Raw genomic sequence first — 21,318 nt, 5'->3', positions numbered from 1 at the left:
CCCCCCTAAGGTCTATTGTCAACATAACTGCTAGAGAATTCTTATTAAATCCAAAGTTAGATCATGTCAGTCCTCTTCAAAATCCTCCAACAGCTTCCCAGCTTACTTATGGCAAAAACCAAAATTGCTGTTACATCCTTAGGGCCCCATATGATCTGACTGCGTCAACTCTCTGATCTCATCTCCTACAACTCCCCTTTGTGTACTCCTTGGCAGTCATATTGGCTATTCCTCAAAATCACCCAGTATATTTCAGCCTTCCCCATAAAATATAACTTAGGAATCACTAACTTTAAGAATCATTTATCAAGCAGCGTCCTGTGGGAAAAAAAATAAAAACTTAAAATAATAATAAAAATTAAAAGAATCACTAACCTAGCCTAAAAAAGGGATTTTCTTTTTAAACCAATTTGCAGACATCTAGGTTTTCAGAGTAATCTACCCTTAACTATGAGGTCCCTAGCCAGTGAATGGGGATTAAATGATACGAATTATATATATTTTTTTGAGACGGAGTCTCGCTCTGTCGCCCAGGCTGGAGTGCAGTGGCAGGATCGCAGCTCACTGTAAGCTCCGCCTCCCGAGTTCACGCCATTCTCCTGTCTCAGCCTCCCGAGTAGCTGGGACTACAGGTGCCCACCACCTCGCTCGGCTAGTTTTTCGTATTTTTTAGTGGAGACGGGGTTTCACCGTGTTAGCCAGGATGGTCTCAAGCTCCTGACCTCGTGATCCGCCCACGTCGGCCTCCCAAAGTGCTGGGATTACAGGCTTGAGCCACCGCGCCCAGCCTCGAATTAAATTTTCTAAAAAAAGGGTCTTCCTGCCGGGTGCAGTGACTCATGCCTGTAATCCCAGCACTTTGAGAGGCCAAGGCGGGAGGATCGCTTAAGCCCAGGAGTTCAAGACAAGCCTGGGCAACACAGTGATATCTGATCTCTACAAAAATAAAATTTGACCAGGCACGGTGGCTCACGCCTGTAATCCCAGCACTTTGGGAGGCCAAGGTGGGCGGATCACCGGAGGTCGGGAGTTCAAGACCAGCCTGATCAACATGGAGAAACCCTGTCTCTACTAAAAACACAAAATTAGCCGGGTGTGGTAGCACATGCCTGTAATCCCAGCTACTCGGGAGGCTGAGGCAGGAGAATCACTTGAACCCAGGAGGTGGAGGCTGTAGTGAGCCGAGATCATACCATTGCACTCCAGCCTGGGCAACAAGAGTGAAACTCTGTCTCAAAAAAAAAACCAAAAATCTAAAAATTAGCTGGGTGTGGCAGCATGTGCATGTAGTCCCAGTTACTAGGGAGGCTGAGGTGGGAGGATCACCTGAGCCTAGGGAGGTCGAGATTGCAGCAAGTCATGATCACGCCACTGCACTCCAGCCTGGGCGATAGAGTAAGACTATGTCTCAAAAGAAAAAAAATTAAAAAACAGTCTTCTAAAATTTGCAGTCTCAGTTATATCACTAAGTCTGTATCTCCCAAAAAAAAGAGTTAACTAGTTGTCTGGAAGGGTACGGACAAATTTACCAGTTGACAAGATATTTCTTTTCTTTTTTTTTTGAGATGGAATCTCACTCTGTCACCCAGGCTGGAGTGCAGTGGTGCCATCTCGGCTCACTGCAAGCTATGCCTCCCAGGTTCACATCATTCTCCTGTCTCAGCCTCCCAAGTAGCTGAGACATCAGGTGCCCCCCACCACGCCTGGCTAATTTTTTGGTATTTTTTAGTAAAGACAGGGTTTCACCGTGTTAGCCAGGATGGTCTCAATCTCCTGACCTCGTGATCTGCCCACCTTGGCCTCCCAAAGTTCTGGGATTACAGGCGTGAGCTACTGTGCCCGGCCCCAGGTGACAAGGTTTTTAAAAAATAAAATTTGTTTTTGTTTTTGAGACGGAGTCTCACGCCATCACCCTGGTTAGAGTGCAGTGGCATGATCTCAGCTCACTGCAACCTCCACCTCTTGCGTTCAAGCAATTCTCCCACCTCACCCTCCCGAATAGTTAGGACTTACAGGTGCATGACACCACACCCGGCTAATTTTTGTAATTTTAGTAGACACAGGGATTCACCATGTTGGCCAGGCTGGTCTCAAACTATTGACCTCAAGTGATCCACCTGCCTTGGCCTCCCAAAGTGCTGGCATTACAGGCGTGAGTCACCATACCTGGTCTTAATAAAAATTTAATTACTGAAAAAACTGTAAGAATACGGATTAAGATTTCCTATTTGGTAATGGTATAATATATAAATTCTTATTTGCCAGATTATAAAAGGCCACAATGTGATGTACAATTGCCTGCTCTCTAAACAAGTTCAACTCAACGTAGCCAGTCTACAAACTATATTACCGGTCTGTTTTGAAATAAGCAGCTTAGGCCAGGTGCGGTGGCTCACGCCTGTAATACCAGCACTTTGGGAGGCCGAGGCGGGCGGATCACAAGGTCAGGAGATCGAGACCACGGTGAAACCCCGTCTCTACTAAAAATACAAAAAATTAGCCGGGCGCAGTGGCAGGCGCCTGTAGTCCCAGCTACTTAGGAGGCTGAGGCAGGAGAATGGCGTGACCCCGGGAGGCGGAGCTTGCAGTGAGCCAAGATCGTGCCACTGATCTCCAGCCTGGGCCACAGAGCAAGACTCTGTCTCAAAAAAATAAAAATTAAAAAAAAAAATAAGCAGCTTAGAGAAGAATGCAATTCAATACATTACTTCCTTCAACAAGAAAATTTTCCTATAAAAAATTTCAGTTGAAATGAACAGTGTGCTTACTAATGTAAATATTTTACATCCTAGGAGAAGATTCTATCTCACTGCAGACTGATAAGTAACATTTTGTAGACTGGCATAGGTCCATGAATCACACACTTTCAGTAGCACTGCTCTAAATCACCTCCTTCGTCTTTAATTCAAGTCTACCCAATATTTTTGAACACTTTCTACACGCAATGTCAGTGATTCTGTGCCATCTCCCATTCTACAACTTATTGGGATTAAGATGTATCTTGTTTTCTAGACATTACCTAGATTCCTTATGTGTATTACAGAATTTCAATGCTGGTCAGAAAGAAGACTATACCACCTAAGAACAGTAACATACTGATAAAAATTTTTAATTAGCAGATTCAAAACTGTAATTTTAAAATAGATTATATAATAGTACTTCAGAAAGGTGAGACTGGGCAATAAACTAGCTTTGAAGACGTTTGTTTTGAAAGAGATATAAAATCCACTTTTCAACACTAACCTAAATATTCCATCAGCTGCTCAGCAGTTATGATTTCCATCATCGGTGGAAGTTTCACCTGAAAAACAAAATATTATTTCTATAAAATTAAATGTTTTAGGTGACTAAAGTTTTTCTTGCAGTCAGAAACATAAATACTTATGTCTATATTATGGATCTACTATACTTACACATTAACATTCACATATATTAGAATCTTTATAGCCAGTCTTTTTTTTTTTTTTTTTTTTTTTTTTTGAGACAGAGTCTCTCTCTGTTGCCCAGGCTGTAGTGCAGTGGCGCAATCTCGGCTCACTGCAAGCTCCGCCTCTCAGGTTCACGCCATTCTCCTGCCTCAGCCTCCTAGTAGCTGGGAATACAGGTGCCCGCCACCACGCCCAGCTAATTTTTTTGTATTTTTAGTAGAGATGGGGCTCTACGTATTAGCCAGGATGGTCTCAATCTCCTGACCTCGTGATCCACCCGCCTCAGCCTCCCAAAGTGCTGGGATTACAGGCATGCGCCACCGCGCCCGGCCTATAACCAGTCTTCACTGTATTATTCTATTTATTAGGTTGATACAAAAGTAATTGCGGTTTTTGCTATTAAAAGTAATGCAAAGCTTAAAAACAGGCAAAATTTAACCATATTGTTTAGAGCTGCACACATAGGAGATAAAACTATTAAGAAGTAAAGAAATGGGCTGGGCACAGTGGCTCACGCCTGTAATCCCAACACTTTCAGAGGCGAAGGTGGGCAGATCACTTGAGGTCAGTAGTTTGAGGCCAGCCTGGCCAACATGGTGAAACCTCCGGCCTGGGCAACAGAATAAAAAGAAAAAAAAAAGTAAAGAAATGGGCTGGGTATAGTAGCTCACGCCTGTAATCCCAGCACTTTGGGAGGCTGAGGCAGGCAGATCACTTGAGGTTGGGAGTTCGAGACCAGCCTAGCCAACATGGTGAAACCCTCTCTCTACTAAAACTACAAAAATTAGCTGGGCATGGTGGCGCATGCTTATAATCCCAGCTACTAGGGAGGCTGAGGCAGGAGAATCACTTGGACCCAGGAGGCGGAGGTTGCAGTGAGCCAAGATTGTGCCACTGCACTCCAGCCTAGGTGACAAGAGTGAAACTCCATCTCAATAAAATATAAATTAGTAAGTAAAGAAATGGATGCTATAAAAAAACAAGATTATGGTTATCCCTAGTGGTAACGGAAGGAGTTATAGTTGGAAAAGGGCTTTTAAGGGGATTCTGACGTGCTGACAACGCTCTATTCTTTGACCTTCGTGACCTGCAATGGTAGTTCCACTGATGTTTGCTTTATAATAATTTATTAAACTGGACATCTATTTTATGTATTTTTCTATGTGTTACATTTCACAATAAAAAGTTTAAAAGTAAATAGATACATTATAGTGATATTTAAACTAAAAACCCCAGAAAATCCATTAAAATTAATTCAGCTGCAACAACACATTAGTCTAAATTAATTTTTCAAATGCATTGTCGAATGACATAGATATTACAGTCAATGACTGCAAATACTTTGACAGTCACGAGCACACTCCAGGGTATATTTATAGACTAGGAGAAAAAATAAATACTGTAGGATGGACACTCAAAGTAATTACTGTATCAATGATAGAAGAATAGTAACATTGTTAAAAATTCTTCAGCAATTATTTTGTGTTCAACTAAGGAAATCCTTTAAATCAGCGATTCTTCCAACAATTCTCCCAAATGTTGAAAAAGGTCCACTAGGTGTTTGTGTTATCAAATGTAATAATGTCACAATTTTGTTTTAATCAACAAGTAAAATAAGTTTTTAAAAAGACCCCTATAAAACAGAATGGTCTGAAGCCCTCCGTAAGCATAGATGACAGTCAACAGTTATAATTAGTCATCTAGTAGATTTATTATTCAGTAAAAACCAAGAGATGTCTTTGAGGTTTGATCATCATTTCATTCTAAATTATTTTTATTGTCTGTGACTTTTTTTTTTTTTGAGACGGAGTCTCGCTCTGTTGCCCAGACTGGGGTGCAGTGGCATGATTTCAGCTCACTGCAAGCTCCGCCTCCCGGGTTCATGCCATTCTCCTGCCTCAGCCTCCCGAGTAGCTGGGACTACAGGCGCCTGCCACCATGCCCGGCGGGTTTTTTTCATATTTTTTAGTAGAGACGGGGTTTCACCGTGTTAGGCAGGATGGTCTCGATCTCCTGACGTCATGATCCGCCCGTCTCGGCCTCCCAAAGTGCTGGGATTACAGGCTTGAGCCACCGCGCCTGATCGTTTGTGACATTTTTAAATAATTTCAGGTCAGGCCCGGTGGCTCATACGTGTAATCCAGGAGGCTGAGGTGGGCAGATCACTTGATGTCAGGAGTACGAGACCAGCCTGGCCAACTTGGTGAAACACCGACTCTACTAAAAAAACACAAAAATTGGCCAGGTGTGGTGGCGCACACCTGTAGTCCCAGTTACTTGGGAGACTGAGGCAGGAGAATTGCTTGAACCCAGGAAGCAGCAGTTACAGCGAGCAGAGATTGTGCCACTATGCTCCAGCCTGGGTGACACAGTGAGACCCTGTTTCAATTAAAAAAAAAAAAAAAAAAAAAATTCAATAGACTATTTTTTTTAAAGCAGTTTTAGGGTTTACAGAAAATCTGGGCAGAAAGTACACAGAGTTCCCATAAATGACATATTTTTAAATTGAAACTCTGGCAAATTACTGTTGACTGTTTGTTTTTCTAAATAAACTTTCTTTTGGAACACAGCCCCTCTCATTTGTTAATGTACCGTCTTTGGCTGCTTTTCCACTACAATGCAGAGATGAATCTGTGCAGCAGAGACTGCAGGGTATGCAAAGCCTAAAATATTAGTATTTACTATCTGATCCTTTACAGGAAAAGTTTGCTGATCTCTGCATTAGATGATTTTTTTTAGAAGCAAATACACAAATATTTCAACTCACTTATTTACAAGCAGTCAGTAGTATATTCATTTCCTGAATTGTAGCCAGTAAAGTACTTTGGATGTTTATTAAAACTAAAAAGTGCCTACTTCACACTAATACTATGGAGCCATCCACAGATCTTAATTATTTTTTTTAACCATTTAAGATCTTCCCAAAAGCTTGCTTTTTTTTTTTTTTTGCTTTCCTTCACCAGCATCACCTCAAAAGCAAGTGCCAAGGGTTTTGTTAATAACCTAATAAGGCTTTGTTAATAACCTAAAAAGATTGTAAGTCTTTTTAGATTTTTTCAAAGGAGAAACAAGTTATGAGATAGCTGGCTAAGAATATAGAATTAACAGTTGTGGCAGTCTGTCTGAATCTCTAAATTTTAAGTTTTACAATGAAAAAAAAAAAAACTGGCTGGGTGCGATATCTCACGTCTATAGTCCCAGCACTTTGGGAGGCTGAAGTGGAAGGATCACTTGAGCCCAGGAGTTTAGACCAGCCTAAGTAATATAGGGAAACCCTGTCCCTACAGAGAAAACCCCAACACAAACAACAAAACTTAGCCAGGTGTGGTGTTGCATGCCTGTAGTTCCAGCTATTTGGGAGGCTGAGGTGGGAACATCACTTGAGCCCAGGAATTTTGAAGCTGCAGTGAGCCACTGTCATGCCACTGCACTCCAGCCTGGGCAACAGAGAGAGACCCTATCTAAAAAAAAAAAAAAGAAAGAAAGAAAGAAGAGAAAGAAAAAAATGACAAATCAAGTATGACCTCTTTTAGCAATTATCTACAACATATTGTTTATAATAAATGAGTACTTTAACAAATACAAAGATACTTGGAGGACACTTTCAGTAGTTTAAATATTCCTCCTAAAATTTGAGCAAAGTATCTCAACATATATTAAAAAATAGCTCCCAATTAATAGAGGCCAAATAAATTGTTATTATCTAGGAAAAGGTCCTACCCTATAAATATTACTGAATTAACTGGACTTCCTGAGGAAATTATTATTAGTATTTTTAAGACATGTTCTCACTGTCCTCCAGGATGGATCGCAGTGGCAGGACCATAGCATACTGCAGCCTTGACCTCCCGGGTTAAAGCAATCCTCCTACCTGAGCCTCCCAAGTAGCTGGAACTACAGGCATGCACCACCACACCTGACTAATTTTTGTATTTTTTGTAGAGGTGGGGTTTTACTACATTGCCCAATCTGGTCTTAAACTCCTGGCCTCAAGCAATCCTCCCACGTCAGCCTCCCAAATCACTGGGATTACAGGTGTGAGCCACCGCACTCGGCCCTGGAAAATTATTAATATAAGCACAAGAATATTTAAATTAATAAAAGAAAAAAGCTACTCAGACTCCAAATGTTCCACTATAAGGTAAAACCTAAAAAATCTAGCTCAATTATTCTATCGTCCAGGCTAGAGTACAATATCATGGCAATATCATGGCTCATTGTAGCCTCAACCTCCCCAGGCTCAGGTGATCCTCCCACCTCCACCTCCCAAGTAGCTGGGACCACAGGCGTGTGCCACCATGCTTGGCTACTTTTTTGTATTTTTTGTAGAGACGGGGTTTTGACATGTTGACCAAACTCCCGGACTCAAGCAGGAGCCCAAACTCCTGCTTAAATTTGCCTACCTCAGCCTCCTAAAGTGGTAGGATTACAGGTGTAAGTCCCTGTGCCTGGCCCATTCTGTAATTCTTAATCATCTAAAGAAGAAAGTAAATCTGGGAATAGACTCAAGCAAGACCAAAAATAGTAACAACAAAACCTTCTGTTTAAACTGTAAGTGAAATCTTAAACAGGAATGTGAAACATCCTAAGAATGATACGCCAAGGTTTTGACACCTGTGATTTTGATAACCCAAAGGAAAAGATAAATGCAGGGGACTCAGCAATAACTAAGAAATAAGAAGCACTTTCTATAGGTGATGGCAAGTACAAAAATTACTACTAGCCAAATAATGTTTTTAAATGCTTAACAATTAGAATACCAATATAATAAGTATTCAAGAAACACACACTTTGAGTTCCAACACCTCTTCAAAGTTGGGAAGATACTTGAGAAAATATAAAATTGAGTTATTCGCCAGTCTCTGCTCTTTAGAAAAGAGAAGTCACGGGCTGGGCAGAGTGGCTCACTCCTGTAATCCCAGCACTTTGGGAGGCCGAGGTGGGCGGATCACCTGAGGTTAGGAGTTCAAGACCAGCCTGGCTAACATGGTGAAATCCCATCTCTACTAAAAATACAAAAAATTAGCCAGGCGTGGTGGCAGGCACCTGTAATCCCAGCTACTCAGGAAGCTGAGGGAGGACAATCACTTGGGCCAAAGAGGCAGAGGCTGCAGTAAGCCAAGACCACGCCACTGCACTCCAGCCTGGGTGACAGAGCGAGACGCTGACTCAAAAAAAAAAAAAAAAAAAAAAAAGAGAGAGAGAGAAAATTACATATATTGAACATCTACTAATTGTCATTCAATTTTATGTTACCTGAATCCCCAGCAATCCTATGAAGCAGGCATTATTAACCCCATTCAAAGAATAAACTAAGCCTTTAAAACGTTAATTTATCCAAAGTAAGTAGAAGTACTGTGATGGGAAGTGAGATCAGACACCAAAGCCAATTGCCTTTTCCATTATACCAATACTCACAGGCTTTTCTAACAACAGCAGAACACTTTCCACTTAATGAACTTATATAAAACATCATCTGAAACATATTTGAAATCAATAATTGATAGAACTTTGTGACCAGGGAAAAGTGGAGCATCATGGGGAAAGAATAATCAAAGCTGACTCTAAGGCTCAGGAAACTAAAAATCAAGATCCATACAATTGATAGCAATGGAAATTTGGCAAGTGAAGATAAGTTTGTAGAAGAAAATGATGTCTGCTTTGGAACTGTGACATTTTTAGTTTGACATTCAAAAAGGGAGTTGAGTTTGGAACAAAGAAGATAACATTTTTATATTGCAGTTTATTTTTGCATTACTTACGTATGGCAAAATGGACCCACTAAATAATAGTCAAATTTCACTAATATGAAATATGCAGTGTTTACATACATATGTGTGTATATATGTAGCATTTATATATTCGGCATGACTATATAGTATTCGTGATTTTTTAGTTGAAATTGTAAAGAAATTATTCTTTAGAAAATATTAGAAGTAATAATGGGAATCAAAGAGAAGTTTTACCCACTTTTTTCAAAATAAGGACTCAAAAACTTAAGGATTCTTTCAACATGCCTTTAATTCTGGCTCCAGCAAATAAAAATGTATGTATTATAAGCTATTACACATCATGCTTTACATTTTAATTTCTTGTATGTACTATTCATTTACTACTAATAATACTTACTAAAAAATACTCAAATTCAGACTTTTTAGTAAATCTAATTGGCTTTCTACTTGCTATCAGTATTTCTTTCTTTTTTTTTCTTTTTTGAGATGGAGTCTAGCTCTGTCACCCAGGCTGGAGTGCAGTGAGACAATCTTGGTTCACTGCAAACTCCGTCTCCTGGGTTCAAGCAATCCTCTACCCCAGCCTCCCAAGTAGCTGGGATTACAGGCACCCGCCAGCACGCACGGCTAATTTTTGCATTTTTAGTAGAGACAGGGTTTCACCACCTTCACCAGGCTGGTCTTGAACTCCTGACCTTGTGATCCACCCACCTTGGCCTCCTAAAGTGCTGGGATTACAGGTATAAGCCACCACGCTCCGCTGCCATCAGTATTTCAAATCAGAAAAATTTTATGAGACAACTCACAAGTTAAAAAGGCTTTGAAACTCTGAAACACTTTTGTCAGTTTTTATCATAATTTAGACCCTATCCTCAGAGTAAGACCAAGGCCTATTTAAAACTGTCAGAAACTGCAGATATATTCACACATATTAAATTTGCAGGAAAGTCTTATTTTATAAGCACTTCAAAGTGTTTTAGAGCAATAAAGAACGTTGTTGCAGTGAGATTTACTAATAAAAGATTTACTAGTAGGCTGGGTGCAGTGGCTCATGCCTGTAATCAAGGTGGGCTGACTGCCTGAGGTCAGGAGTTCGAGACCAACCTGGCCAAAATGGTAAAACCCTGTCTCTACTAAAAATACAAAATAATTAGCTGGGTGTGGTGGCAGGTGTCCGTAATCCCGGGTACTTGGGACACTGAGGCAGGAGAGTAGCTTGAACCCAGGAGGCGGGGGTTGCAGTGAGCCGAGACTGCACCATTGCACTCCAGCCTGGGCAACAAGAACTAAACTCTGTCTGAAAAAAAAATATAAAGATTTACTAGTAAAAGAAGGCATCTTCCATTCAGAATTCACCATTTATATTTAAGAAGCTCAGCAAGCTTACTATGCTGAAAAATCTGCCCCCCAAAATATTAATTAAACTTTTACATTAATTGCTTGAAAGATAGATGAGAATAGGGTAAGGTAAGAGACCATTTTTAAGGCTACTAAGGTAGTCCAGGTGAGAGATGAAGGCCTGAACTAGGGTAGTGGCAGTAGAAAAAGAAGTTACTAATTGCTGAAAAACATCTAAGAATATATTTAATAAACTACAATGGGAAAGGCAAGTTTATTCACCATAGTACCCCAAAGAGACTCTGAAATTAGAAGCGTCAGACACTTCAGAAGACATAAGATAAAGCACAGAGAGCTAAAAACGGGAGTCTGTATAAAGAGCAACTAGTACCAGATTGCAGAATCTGATCTAAGAAATCATGAAGTCTATTTCTGCTTCCCTGAGTTTATCATTGGCTCTCCCACCCTGTTTTGCCCCAGACCTATTGTCCACCAGACTCAGTGCTATCTTGAACTTTATCTTCCCAATCAAACATCCTGAGTGAGAGCTCTGGTTCTAGAGTAGGTGATAATCTTACCTTGGGCTAGTTATTTAAACTTTATGTACTTCAATTTTCTTTTTTTTTGAGAATGGAGTTTCGCTCTTGTTGCCCAGGCTGGAGTGCAATGGCATGATCTACGCTCACTGCAAACTCCGCCTTCCAGGTTAAAGTGATTCTCCTGCCTCAGTCTCCTGAGTAGCTGGGATTACAGGTATGCGCCACCACACCCAGCTAATTTTGTATTTTTAGTAGAGATGGGGTTTCTCCATGTTGGTCAGGCTGGTCTCAAACTCCTGACCTCAGGTGATCTGCCTACCTCGGTCTCCCAAAATGCTGGGATTACAGGCGTGAGCCACTGCGCCCGGCCTCAATTTTCTATATACATAAAATAAGAACAATAGTCTACATAAGGATTTCATGATGTGGTTGAGAAAATTAAAAGAGAAAACATACAATGCATGTAAAATAATGCACAGTATCTGGACACAAAAATAACTGAGTACTTACTATTATTATTCAAAGTCCCTATGATTGTTAGTACCACCTGAGCCCAAATGTCCTTCACCTGGGACTCAACAGATAAGGTTGGATAGGGAGTGAGAAGGTTTGTCACTAAAAGACTACTCATATCAAGGGGAGAAGAAGAAATGAACACATCTATCACTATTAGAGGGCAACTCCTACTGGCAGTATTTATTCTCTCCTCAGCCCTTGTCTACTTTATCTTACAAATCCAGAGTTACAACACCAATTCTTGGAAGAGACTGGGAATGAAAGCCTCAGAAATGTTCTTAAGTCTTTTGTGTAAACAAAACCCCACAATTGTGTGAAGTTTTAATCTCTTTTTACAGGATCTATATTTAAAAACAAGGTGGGCAGAGGCTAAGATGGAACCTTTGGCTCACCATCTGTTTTTCCTTTTTTATAAGTAATAAACACACTTGGAAACCCTCAAAAGAGCTCTGTGCTTACTTCAGGAAAAGAAAATTTGTGTGATTACAATGTTACTGCAAGTCAGGGGAAAAAGCATAACCTAGATGGAAGTTAGAAGTGTCTGTGAAAGGATATGAGGTAAAAAAGTCATCAAGGAGGGAGGGAGAACTAGAGAAAAAACTCATCCCTGGCAAAAAGCTCACCTTCATCGTGCCTCACTTTGCAGGTGATAATGACACAAAAGCGTATGTCCATTTGAACTTTGAATTTTCTGTTAATAGCCTTTTGTTCATTTTGCCATTATGCTGCTCATCGTTTTCTAATTTATAAGGGCTCTTTGTAAATTAAGAAATTAGGGTTGGCCATGGTGACTCACGCCTGTAATCCCAGCACTCTGGGAGGCTGAGCCAGGATTACTTGAGGCCAGGAGTTCAAGGCCAGACTAGACAACATGGTGAGACACACCTCTACAGAAAAAATAAAAAAGAAACTGGTTGGGCACAGGGGCTCACGCCTGTAATCTTAATACTTTGGAAGGCTGAGGTGGGCAGATCACTTGAGGTCGGGAGTTCAAGACCAGCCTGGCCAAGATGGTGAAACCCTGTCTCTATTAAAAATACAAAAATTAGCAGGAAATCGCATGAACCCAGGAGGCAGAGGTTGCAGCGAGCCAAGATCGTGCCACTGCACTCCGGCCTAGGCGACTGAGTGAGACTCCGTCAAAAAAAAAAAAAAAATTAGGTGGGCATGGTAGCACACACTTGTGGTCCCAGCTGCTCAGGATGCTGAGGTTGGAGGATTGCTTGAGCTCAGGAGGTCGCGGCTATAGGGAGCCATGATTCTACCAACACGCTCCAGCCTGGGTGAAAGAATGATAGTCTATCTCAAAAAAAGAAAAAGAAAAAAAAAAAGGGAAATTAGCCCTTAGATAATCCAGCAAATAGTTCCCTTAGTTTAGTGGGTTTTGATTTAGTTTGTGTCTGTTCTTTTTTTTAAAGCTTTTTTATATTTTACAGAATCAAATATAGGAATCCTTATTTTACAGTTTATAGGTTTGATGTTTGGAGAAACCAACTTTATATTAAAAATCCTTCTTCAGGACCCCGGCATCCCTCCCATGACTTGGAACAGGAGATAATCTCAGCTTATACTAAGCAAAGAAAAAAACTGGGAAAAGAATTCCCTACCAAAAACAGTTAAGGAGAGGAGATGTGTTTCCAGCATCTTAAATTAGTGCATTCATTTTTCTACTAAAATGCTATACAATGATTAGATATTGCAATACTCTATCTTCTCTATCACAACGTATAATATAGGTTATATGTAAGATTTTGTATGTATATTGGCCTCAGAACCTATAACATTCTAAAAGAAAAAAAAAAAAGTATAACCAAGTAGGGATTCCCTCTATTATTAAATAAATACCTTTGTAAGCACTAAAATATATATGTTATTTACCTCTAGCTTAACTTCATGAACACCTAATTACATGGGTTACAGCCCTCATATACCTATAAAAAGCATTTTTTTTACAGCTAAAATAAGATTTTTAAAAATTATTAAAAATCAAACATAGTCAAAAGAAGCAAAATAAAAATGTATTCTAAGTGATACATTTGATACATTTTGATAAGTTTACCTGGTATAATTTGTAATTTGAGCCCAGGAGTTTGAGACTAGCTGGGGCAATATAGTGAGACCCCATCTCTACAAAAAAACCACAAAAAGGAAAAACACAGAGGTAGATGAAACTATCTCTTGAAAATGAGAGGTAAACAGAATTACAAATTTGAGCTTGAATTAAATGTAATAGATTTCTTTCTTGATTTGTTAGATTATCACAGCTCAACTATTTAATAGATTTTCTTTTTTTACAATTAAAAAAATTTTTTTTTTCTTTTATAGAGATGGGGTCTCATTATGTTGACCAGGCTGGTCTCAAACTCCTGGGCTCAAATGATCCTCCGGCCTTGGCCTTCCAAAGTGCTAGGATTACAGGCGTGAGCCACAGTGCCCAGCCAACTATTTAATAGATTATGAATGATCACCTACTCTCTCTCAGTTCTGAACCAATACTTTCAACTCAGTCCTTACCCTGTTTGATCACTTTTACTGTCACTTCTCATCCAGAACTACTACACTTATACCTTTGCTCAAATCCTCCCAGTTTGTTCAGTCTATTGATTTTCTAATAATTTCATCCTCTCCCAAAAGAGATGATCAGCTGTTTTCCCTTTCAATTCTCTAATTCTCTCCCCCTACACCCCAGGTGTCAGTTCTTGAAAGAAAAGCCCAAGTCTTGATAACTCTAACCAGTCATTCTTCCTGCTCCTATTTCCAGACGTAAGGGAACTAGGGAAAGACCAAAAACAAAGCAAAACTGATAATCTAATCGTTTTTAAAGGATACCTCAATTTATCCATGTTACTAATTGGCAGTCTTTCTGTTTGTGCCTCAAATTCCTAAGCATAATCTCCACTGAGATTCTTCTTTAAAATGCAATATACTTTTCTCACAAAATTCACCCTGTCAAATGCTTTACAATCTTAATTATTAACAAGTTCAATAGTTACTGCTTATGAGTTCAATGATTATTTTGCCAAATTGAAAAATACAAGGCTTCAGTTTTCATCTACCTCTCTTTTTTTTCCTTATTATTATTTTTTTACAGACATGGGGGGTCTCACTACATTGCCCCAGCTGGTCTCAAACTCCTGGGCTCAAGCGATCCTCCTGTCTTAGCCTCCCGCAATGCTGGGATTACAGGCATGAGCCACCACACACGGCCAACCTCTCTATCTTAACGTGACCTTGTCTCTGTATTTTTCTTGTTCCATTCCTCCCAATACTTCAGAAAATACAGTTGTTGTTCCTTTCCTCTAAAGACAACTGAGGATTCCATGTTATCCTGACTTTTCAGTGACCTTGTCCCTACACCTGTCATCTTCGGCAGAATCTTCCCTACTCCATCAGCTCTCTGATGCTGCTGCATTTGACAATAGTAATGTACTAAATTTTTATTGCATTATCTTTCTCTGAATACTCTCATGACATTGCCCTATTTCAAGTTCTCATTCCACATCTCAAATTGTGCTATGCTGCTTTTTCACTCCCTCACCCTTAATATTCTTCCCTTCCTCCCCTAATTTGATCTTTATTCCTCTGTTTTCTCTCTGTCTCCTGGAGAATGAGGTAGGGGAGGAGAGGGAGTGGGGAAATTGAGGCAGGATGGAGAGGATGTTTTTGCTGGCAATTTGTCACTCTCACATATTGGGATGGCAAAAAAAGTTGAGAACTATTGCTCACTACTCTCTGGAGAATTCATTTAGTCTCAGAACTACCATATTTACTCTAGGTAGTAATTCTCCAATTTGATTTTTCTCTATAATTTTATAGCCTCTTGCAGGTGGATCACCTGAGGTCAGGAGTTCAAGACCAGCCAGGCTAACATGGTGAAACCCTGTCCCTAATAAAAATACAAAATTAGCCGGTGTAGTGGCACACGCTTGTAGTCCCAGCTACTGGAGAGACTGAGACAGGAGAATCACTTGAACCCGGGAGGCAGAGGCTGTAGTGAGCCGAGATCCTGCCACTGCACTCCAGCCTGGGCAAGACAGAGTGAGTCTCTGTCTCAAAAAAAAAAAAAAAAAAAAAAAAAAAAATCAGCCTCTTTCCTGAGACCCAGTCCATGCTTCTAACAGCATAATGAATATTTATATTTTTATCTCCCACTACTGGACATTTCCAACTAAACACAACCAAACTTTGGCATCAACTTCCCCATCTAAAACAATTCCCTTAATACCTTCCCTATCTTTTGAAAGATCCAACCAATCTCTGTTACTCAGGTTTGAAAAATGGTGTTACTGTCTTCACTTCTTATAGCCAGTCAGTGATGAAATCATCATTGGGAATGCTACCTTATCCTCATCAAAGAGAGGGTGCAAAGAACTCTAACCAAAGCGCTATCTGCATCAATTCTTCCTGCTACACTCACTACAATCTTACTTCTAGCCTAATATCAAAGTAAAAGACCACTTTCTTCATGTCATTTCTTTATCTAGCAATTTAGAATAGCTCCAATATCAGCTATATATAAAGTCTAAACACCTACCTCAATGGATCCTCTGAAATCTGACAACCACCTTCACACCCCATTTACTATTTTTCTCTACTAAAGCATTTCTCAACCTTTTTGTTCCCAGAGCCCTTTACAGTCTTAAAAATGATTGAGGACCCCCAATAACTTTCATCTATGTGGATATCTATCTCTATCCACCTTATTAGAAATTAAAATTGAGAAAAATTTAAAACACAAAGTACAGAGGCATACACTGCATTAACTGTCAGAGCAATGCCATTACATCATGTAGCCTGAAAAACTCCATAGACACTTGTGAGAGAATGAGAGTGAAAAAGGCAAATAACTTCTTAGTATTATTATAAAAATAGTTTTGACTTCTAGTACCCGGCTCACTTTGAAAATACTGCTCTACTTTGCTTCTCTTATCCATCTCTTTATCAATCACCAATGATTACTTATGACTGGTTTTTGTGTGCATCAACAGGCTGGAGGTAAAAAAAAAAAAAAAAAAAAAAACACTGATAACCACAGATTTACAAAATAATCTCCAAATTCATTAGCATGCTTGCTCATTCATAATGTGACAAAACCTATCAATTTTATTTCCTGCTATTACCACCATTTCCTTTACCTCCTATGCTGCACAATTCAACCCAGGCTGAAGGTCTCAAGTAGATGAAATCCTTTTCTGCTTCAGTATCTTTCAATACACTATTCTCTTTGCCCAGAAGGTCTTCTCTCACTCATCCTTTGGATCTAGTTCACAGGTTATCTCTTCTATGAAGTCTTCCCTTGATAATCCCCTCCCCAATTACCTTTTTCTCTGGGCTTCCATAGCATATTAGAGCTCCTCACATTGCACTGTAATTATTGTTTATATGTCTGTCATCCCACTAGATAGCTGCGTGAAAGTAGATTTGCATCATACTCATCTTTGCATTTCCTTTTTTTTCTTTTTTGGGGATGGGGTTTCGCTCTTGTTGCCCAGGCTGGAGTACAGTGGCTTGATCTCGGCTCACTGCAACCTCCAGCTCCTGAGTTCAAGCAATTCTCCTGCCTCGACTTCCCAAGTAGCTGGGATTACAGGTGCCCACCACCATGCCCGTCTAATTTTTTTGTATTTGTAGTAGAGATGGGGTTTCACCATGTTGGCCAGGGTGATCTCGAACTCCTGACCTTACGTGATCCACCCGCCTCGGCCTTCCGAAGTGCTAGGAGTACAGGTGTGAGCCACTGCGCCTGGCCTCATCTTTGCATTTCTAGTACCTCACACACAGTGGGAACCCAAATATTTGTTCACTTGAATCTGTCTGAATTGAATGAGTCAGTTTAATATGCATCTATCCCCAAATACTCCAGACCACAGTACTTGCCCTTTCCTCTGAATTTCTGCAGTACTGTATCAGAAAAAGGGCTAAAGGAAAGTAATAGCTATTCCTTCCTACAAAAAAGATTAGGGACTCTGGCCCATTAGAGCAAGTCTAACTCCCTAGTTGAGAGCCTCTATCAAGTGGCTCTTCTTTACCTTTTCAACCTGATTTTTCATTATTCTCCAACATTAACTTACCACCTCTGTCATTTAATAAACATATAAACACACAATATCCATTCTATTTTCATTCCTTTGGTTTATACTCTTCTCTCCCCTGGGAATTCCATTTCCCTGTTATTCTAAATTCTCTTCCTTAAAAGATCTGTTAAATTGCTCTAATAGTGGTGTCTTTGAAAAAAAGAAAAAAAAAGATTGGTTCAAGACCCATAAATCCCATGAAGCTTTCTAGGACTATGCCATACCAAATGAAAATGTCCCCTTTCCGAATATCAAATGCACTTCCACAGATTTACCACAATTTACCTACCACTTGTCTCATATAACTTACTATTTCTTGTTCTTAAACAGTTTCAAGTAAGTCAATGATGCCACCTCAAACAGCTTGACAGCCTTTTAAGGGCAGGTACTGTCTTCACTCAAAACATCTCAGTGCCATTACGCACCAGACAATGGCAAGGTTTCTAATTTTATTTCTTTCGTATCAGCCCTTGCTAGTGACAGGAAAATAAAGGCATGTTTGATAAACACTATTCCCTTTACGTGATTTTCTTCCTAACTGTTCAGAAGAATCCAGGTTATTTTTTTCTTTTCTTTTTCTTTTAATATAGGGTCTCACTATATTGCCCAAGCTGGTCTCAAACTTCTGGGTTCAAGCGATTGTCTTGTGTCAGCCTCCAGAGTAGCTGAGCTTACAGAGTAGCTGAGATTACAGGCGCACACCACCACACCCAGTTTGGGTTATTTTTTTTTTCTAGGAAACATTGCATCTATAAATATAATTACCAATTTGAAAATAAAATAGGTGCTGTGAGATGCATCTTCTTAGCACCCTAACACTGCAAGCTTAAATAAGACACTTCATTTTACAGGTAACTCTCTCTGAGTCCTCATCATACCTATTTTTAAGGGTCCTTCCTTTTTTTGTTCCTTCACCTTAGATATATCTTTTCCTATTTTAGTTTTTAAGAGTTTTAGCTCCTTTAACACATTCGGATGCATGGTTACTGGTAATAATGCCAAACCATTTGAGAGCCAAAGAAATGAGGCAAGTAAAAATCATGCATAAAATGAAAACAATCTTTGAAAACCAAGAAGTTATGGTAATTGGGTCTCAGACCAATGCTTTTCCTTAAATGGAATTTGTCTAAAGAGCCACATCTTTCCCATCACCATTCTCTTAAGTATCTACACACGAATGGGGCATTAGTTGGAAATCAGACTAAACATAACCATCAAAACTTAGTCCATGATATCACGGATTGATGGTAACTTCCGAAGATTACTTTCTCCAATTCTTCACTTTTTTGCATATGTGATAAAGTCGGCAAGAAAACATAGGAAATTATAGTTTAAAATAATCATAAGATTAAAGATACTCTAAGTCCTTCTTGTTTCTAAGTGTATCAACCACAATTGAACGTTGAAACAACACTACAAGAGAAAACGGAGGTTAGGAGCAATTCTTTTCGATATATGTACAAGGGAATATTCTTTCAACATGGAAGTCTTGGAATGAATTTCATGTAAGAAGGGGACTGATGAATGAGGAAAGAAAGGAAGCCATCACTTGACATGCAGCAGCTCCCTCACCCCGTTTTCCTCCACCCCAAAAGCTGTAGGAAGTAGAAAGCTGCAGAATGTACCTTCCAGGCCAGGAGCAAAACATTGAGGATGGCCAGCAAGGGGCAGGGTCCGTTCTCATTCTGGGTGATGATGGGTGTGTTCTCTTCCTTCCACTGGATCCACTTGATGTGATACACAGACTGTCCCGGAAAGCGTTCCTTGGAGGCCGCCAGCACCTGAGCGGTCTCCTCCTCCTCCTCCTCCCCCTTGCACAGAGGAACAGCCCCGGGCAACACCGCCGCGCCCTCCTCCTCCTCAGGGACCCTGTTCTCCGCTCCCTCCTCACTATTGAACTCGCAGCTACTGGGAAAAGAATGCAGATTAGAGAACGACTCCAGAGAGTCCAGGCTCGGCGATTCCCCAGGAGGGGTCGGGTCGCTGCAACTGCTGCTGAGGCCGCCGGCGCTGCTGGGCTCTTCGGAGCCGGCGGCCGTCAGCTCTGCTTGGCAGGTGCCGGCGAGATCCGGGCGGTCTCCCGCGTCTCCGGCGGGACCCAACTCATGACCCACTCCGGCCACGGCTGTCTCCGGGGAGGCGGTCACCTTGTACTGCCCTCTCAGAGGCGCCTCAGCGGCAGCAGGACTCTCCAAACCACTATCCTTCAAGTCCAAACCCGGGGAGGAGCTGCAAGGTCTGGGAACCTCAGGAGAGCCCGCGGGAGAAGACGAGTCCGGGAGGCTCCTGCGGGCGGCCGCCGCCCCCAGCCCATTCCCGCCGCTGCTCTCCGCCGCCCATACCCCAGCACCATCACCAGCGGCAAGCCTGGTCTCCTGTAGCCCTTCCTGCGAAGAACCTGTCCCTGACGCTGGCCCGGCCGCCACCCCGTGTTCTAGCGGCTGCAGGCTCTCGGGGCTGCTCTCCATACCGGGCCGCCCGCCCCCAGCTCTATGGAGACCGCGGCCAGTTCTCCGCAGCCAGCGCCTCGGACGCCATGACAGCTGTATTGGCAGCAACAGCGCCCTGGCGCGGCCCCGGCCAGGCACGTCACCGGGGAGGGCACTAAGAACGCGCGCGCGCGCGCTACCGCGCTCTCCGTGCGCTCTGAGCTTGCCTCCGCTTGACTGCGCGCTGAGGGGCGAAGGCGAACCACTCAGCAGCCTCCCACGTGGCCCAGCCCCTTCCGCGTGCCCGCCCGAGCTCGCGCTCCGAAGGCCGGGCGTGGAGGGCGTGGCTAGGAGGGCGCGGCCGGGGGGCGCGCCCCCGCGGCTCAGCTCCAGTAGGAAAACATCCTCTCACTATGTGGCCGGAAGTTGAACTCCGGGGCAGCCCGCTTGTGTGCGGCTTCTTTAAAGGCAAGGCAGGCGGCGGACAGCTTGGTTGTAACCCTTTAGCGCTGGGTCGTGTGTGGCCCACCCTCGGGCTCAGGCATTGTGGAGTGGTTGGAGGTGGTTGTAGTATTTGGCAAAGAACTTGTCCCTGAAGGGCTCAGGAGACCTGTTTTCTCAGCTCCTAATATGGAAAATTGAAGGCATTTCTTACGAGATGCAGATTTTAAAGCGGGCATATCTACTCGAGGGCTTTGGATTACTGCACTGCACAAATTCCAGTATCTCTCGGTTTTGGCTGAGAAGAGCTGTGCTTCTCACCAGCTACTGGTGAGACACTCGCCCTACAGGCAGAGTCAGTATGGTTGTGGACATTGACCTGCGCAGCAAAAGAAAGTGGCTAATTTGCGCCAATAATAATAAATTAGCTTGTGTTTGAATTAGCTAAGTGTTTGCGGTTTTGCTAACTTGGCTTCACTTTGCATGAAGTGGGAAGTACCTGCTTCTGAAAAGGTGACTTTTTTCCTAATTAGAATAGACTCCTCTTAAGGCCATGCGGTTTTCAAAGAAAAAAGACAAGCTGGACGTTTTGTTAGTAACAAAATGTATGTAGGTCCTATTCTAACTTGTTCCAGAAAAGGGCTTTTCCCCCATTTTTTTCCTTTCAACATTTTCTGGGCTCTTAGGGATACAAAAATTAACAAGACAGGTCTTCCTTTGCAGACATATAAATACCTCTGTTGGTTAGAGAAGGCAGACAAAATTGCAAAGTAGTATTTGATTCATTCGTTTAATACATTTTAGTACCAAGTAAGTTGCTG

General features: G+C 41.5%; 1 protein-coding gene across 2 annotated transcripts in view; it reads right to left on the bottom strand.

The window, feature by feature from the left end:
- The window catches only part of MINDY2 (MINDY lysine 48 deubiquitinase 2), an 82,193-nt gene extending 61,759 nt beyond the window's left edge, over nucleotides 1-20,434 (bottom strand). The window contains exons 1-2 of one of the 2 annotated variants that reach the window (XM_008016452.3): nucleotides 19,253-20,434; nucleotides 3,244-3,301 (exon numbers count right to left, since the gene is read on the bottom strand). In XM_008016452.3, coding sequence (XP_008014643.1) covers nucleotides 3,244-3,301; nucleotides 19,253-20,095 — 901 coding nt within the window. In that variant the 5' untranslated portion in view covers nucleotides 20,096-20,434. The remainder of the gene's footprint in view (nucleotides 1-3,243; nucleotides 3,302-19,252) is intronic. The other variant, XM_008016453.3, reaches the window with a different exon arrangement.
- Nucleotides 20,435-21,318: the final 884 nt, after the last annotated feature.

This window comes from Chlorocebus sabaeus, chromosome 26 (assembly GCF_047675955.1).
Source record: "Chlorocebus sabaeus isolate Y175 chromosome 26, mChlSab1.0.hap1, whole genome shotgun sequence".
Taxonomy (NCBI): Eukaryota; Metazoa; Chordata; class Mammalia; order Primates; family Cercopithecidae; genus Chlorocebus; species Chlorocebus sabaeus.
Note: the sequence above shows the minus strand (reverse complement) of the source record. Positions and strands in the feature narration are given on the sequence as shown.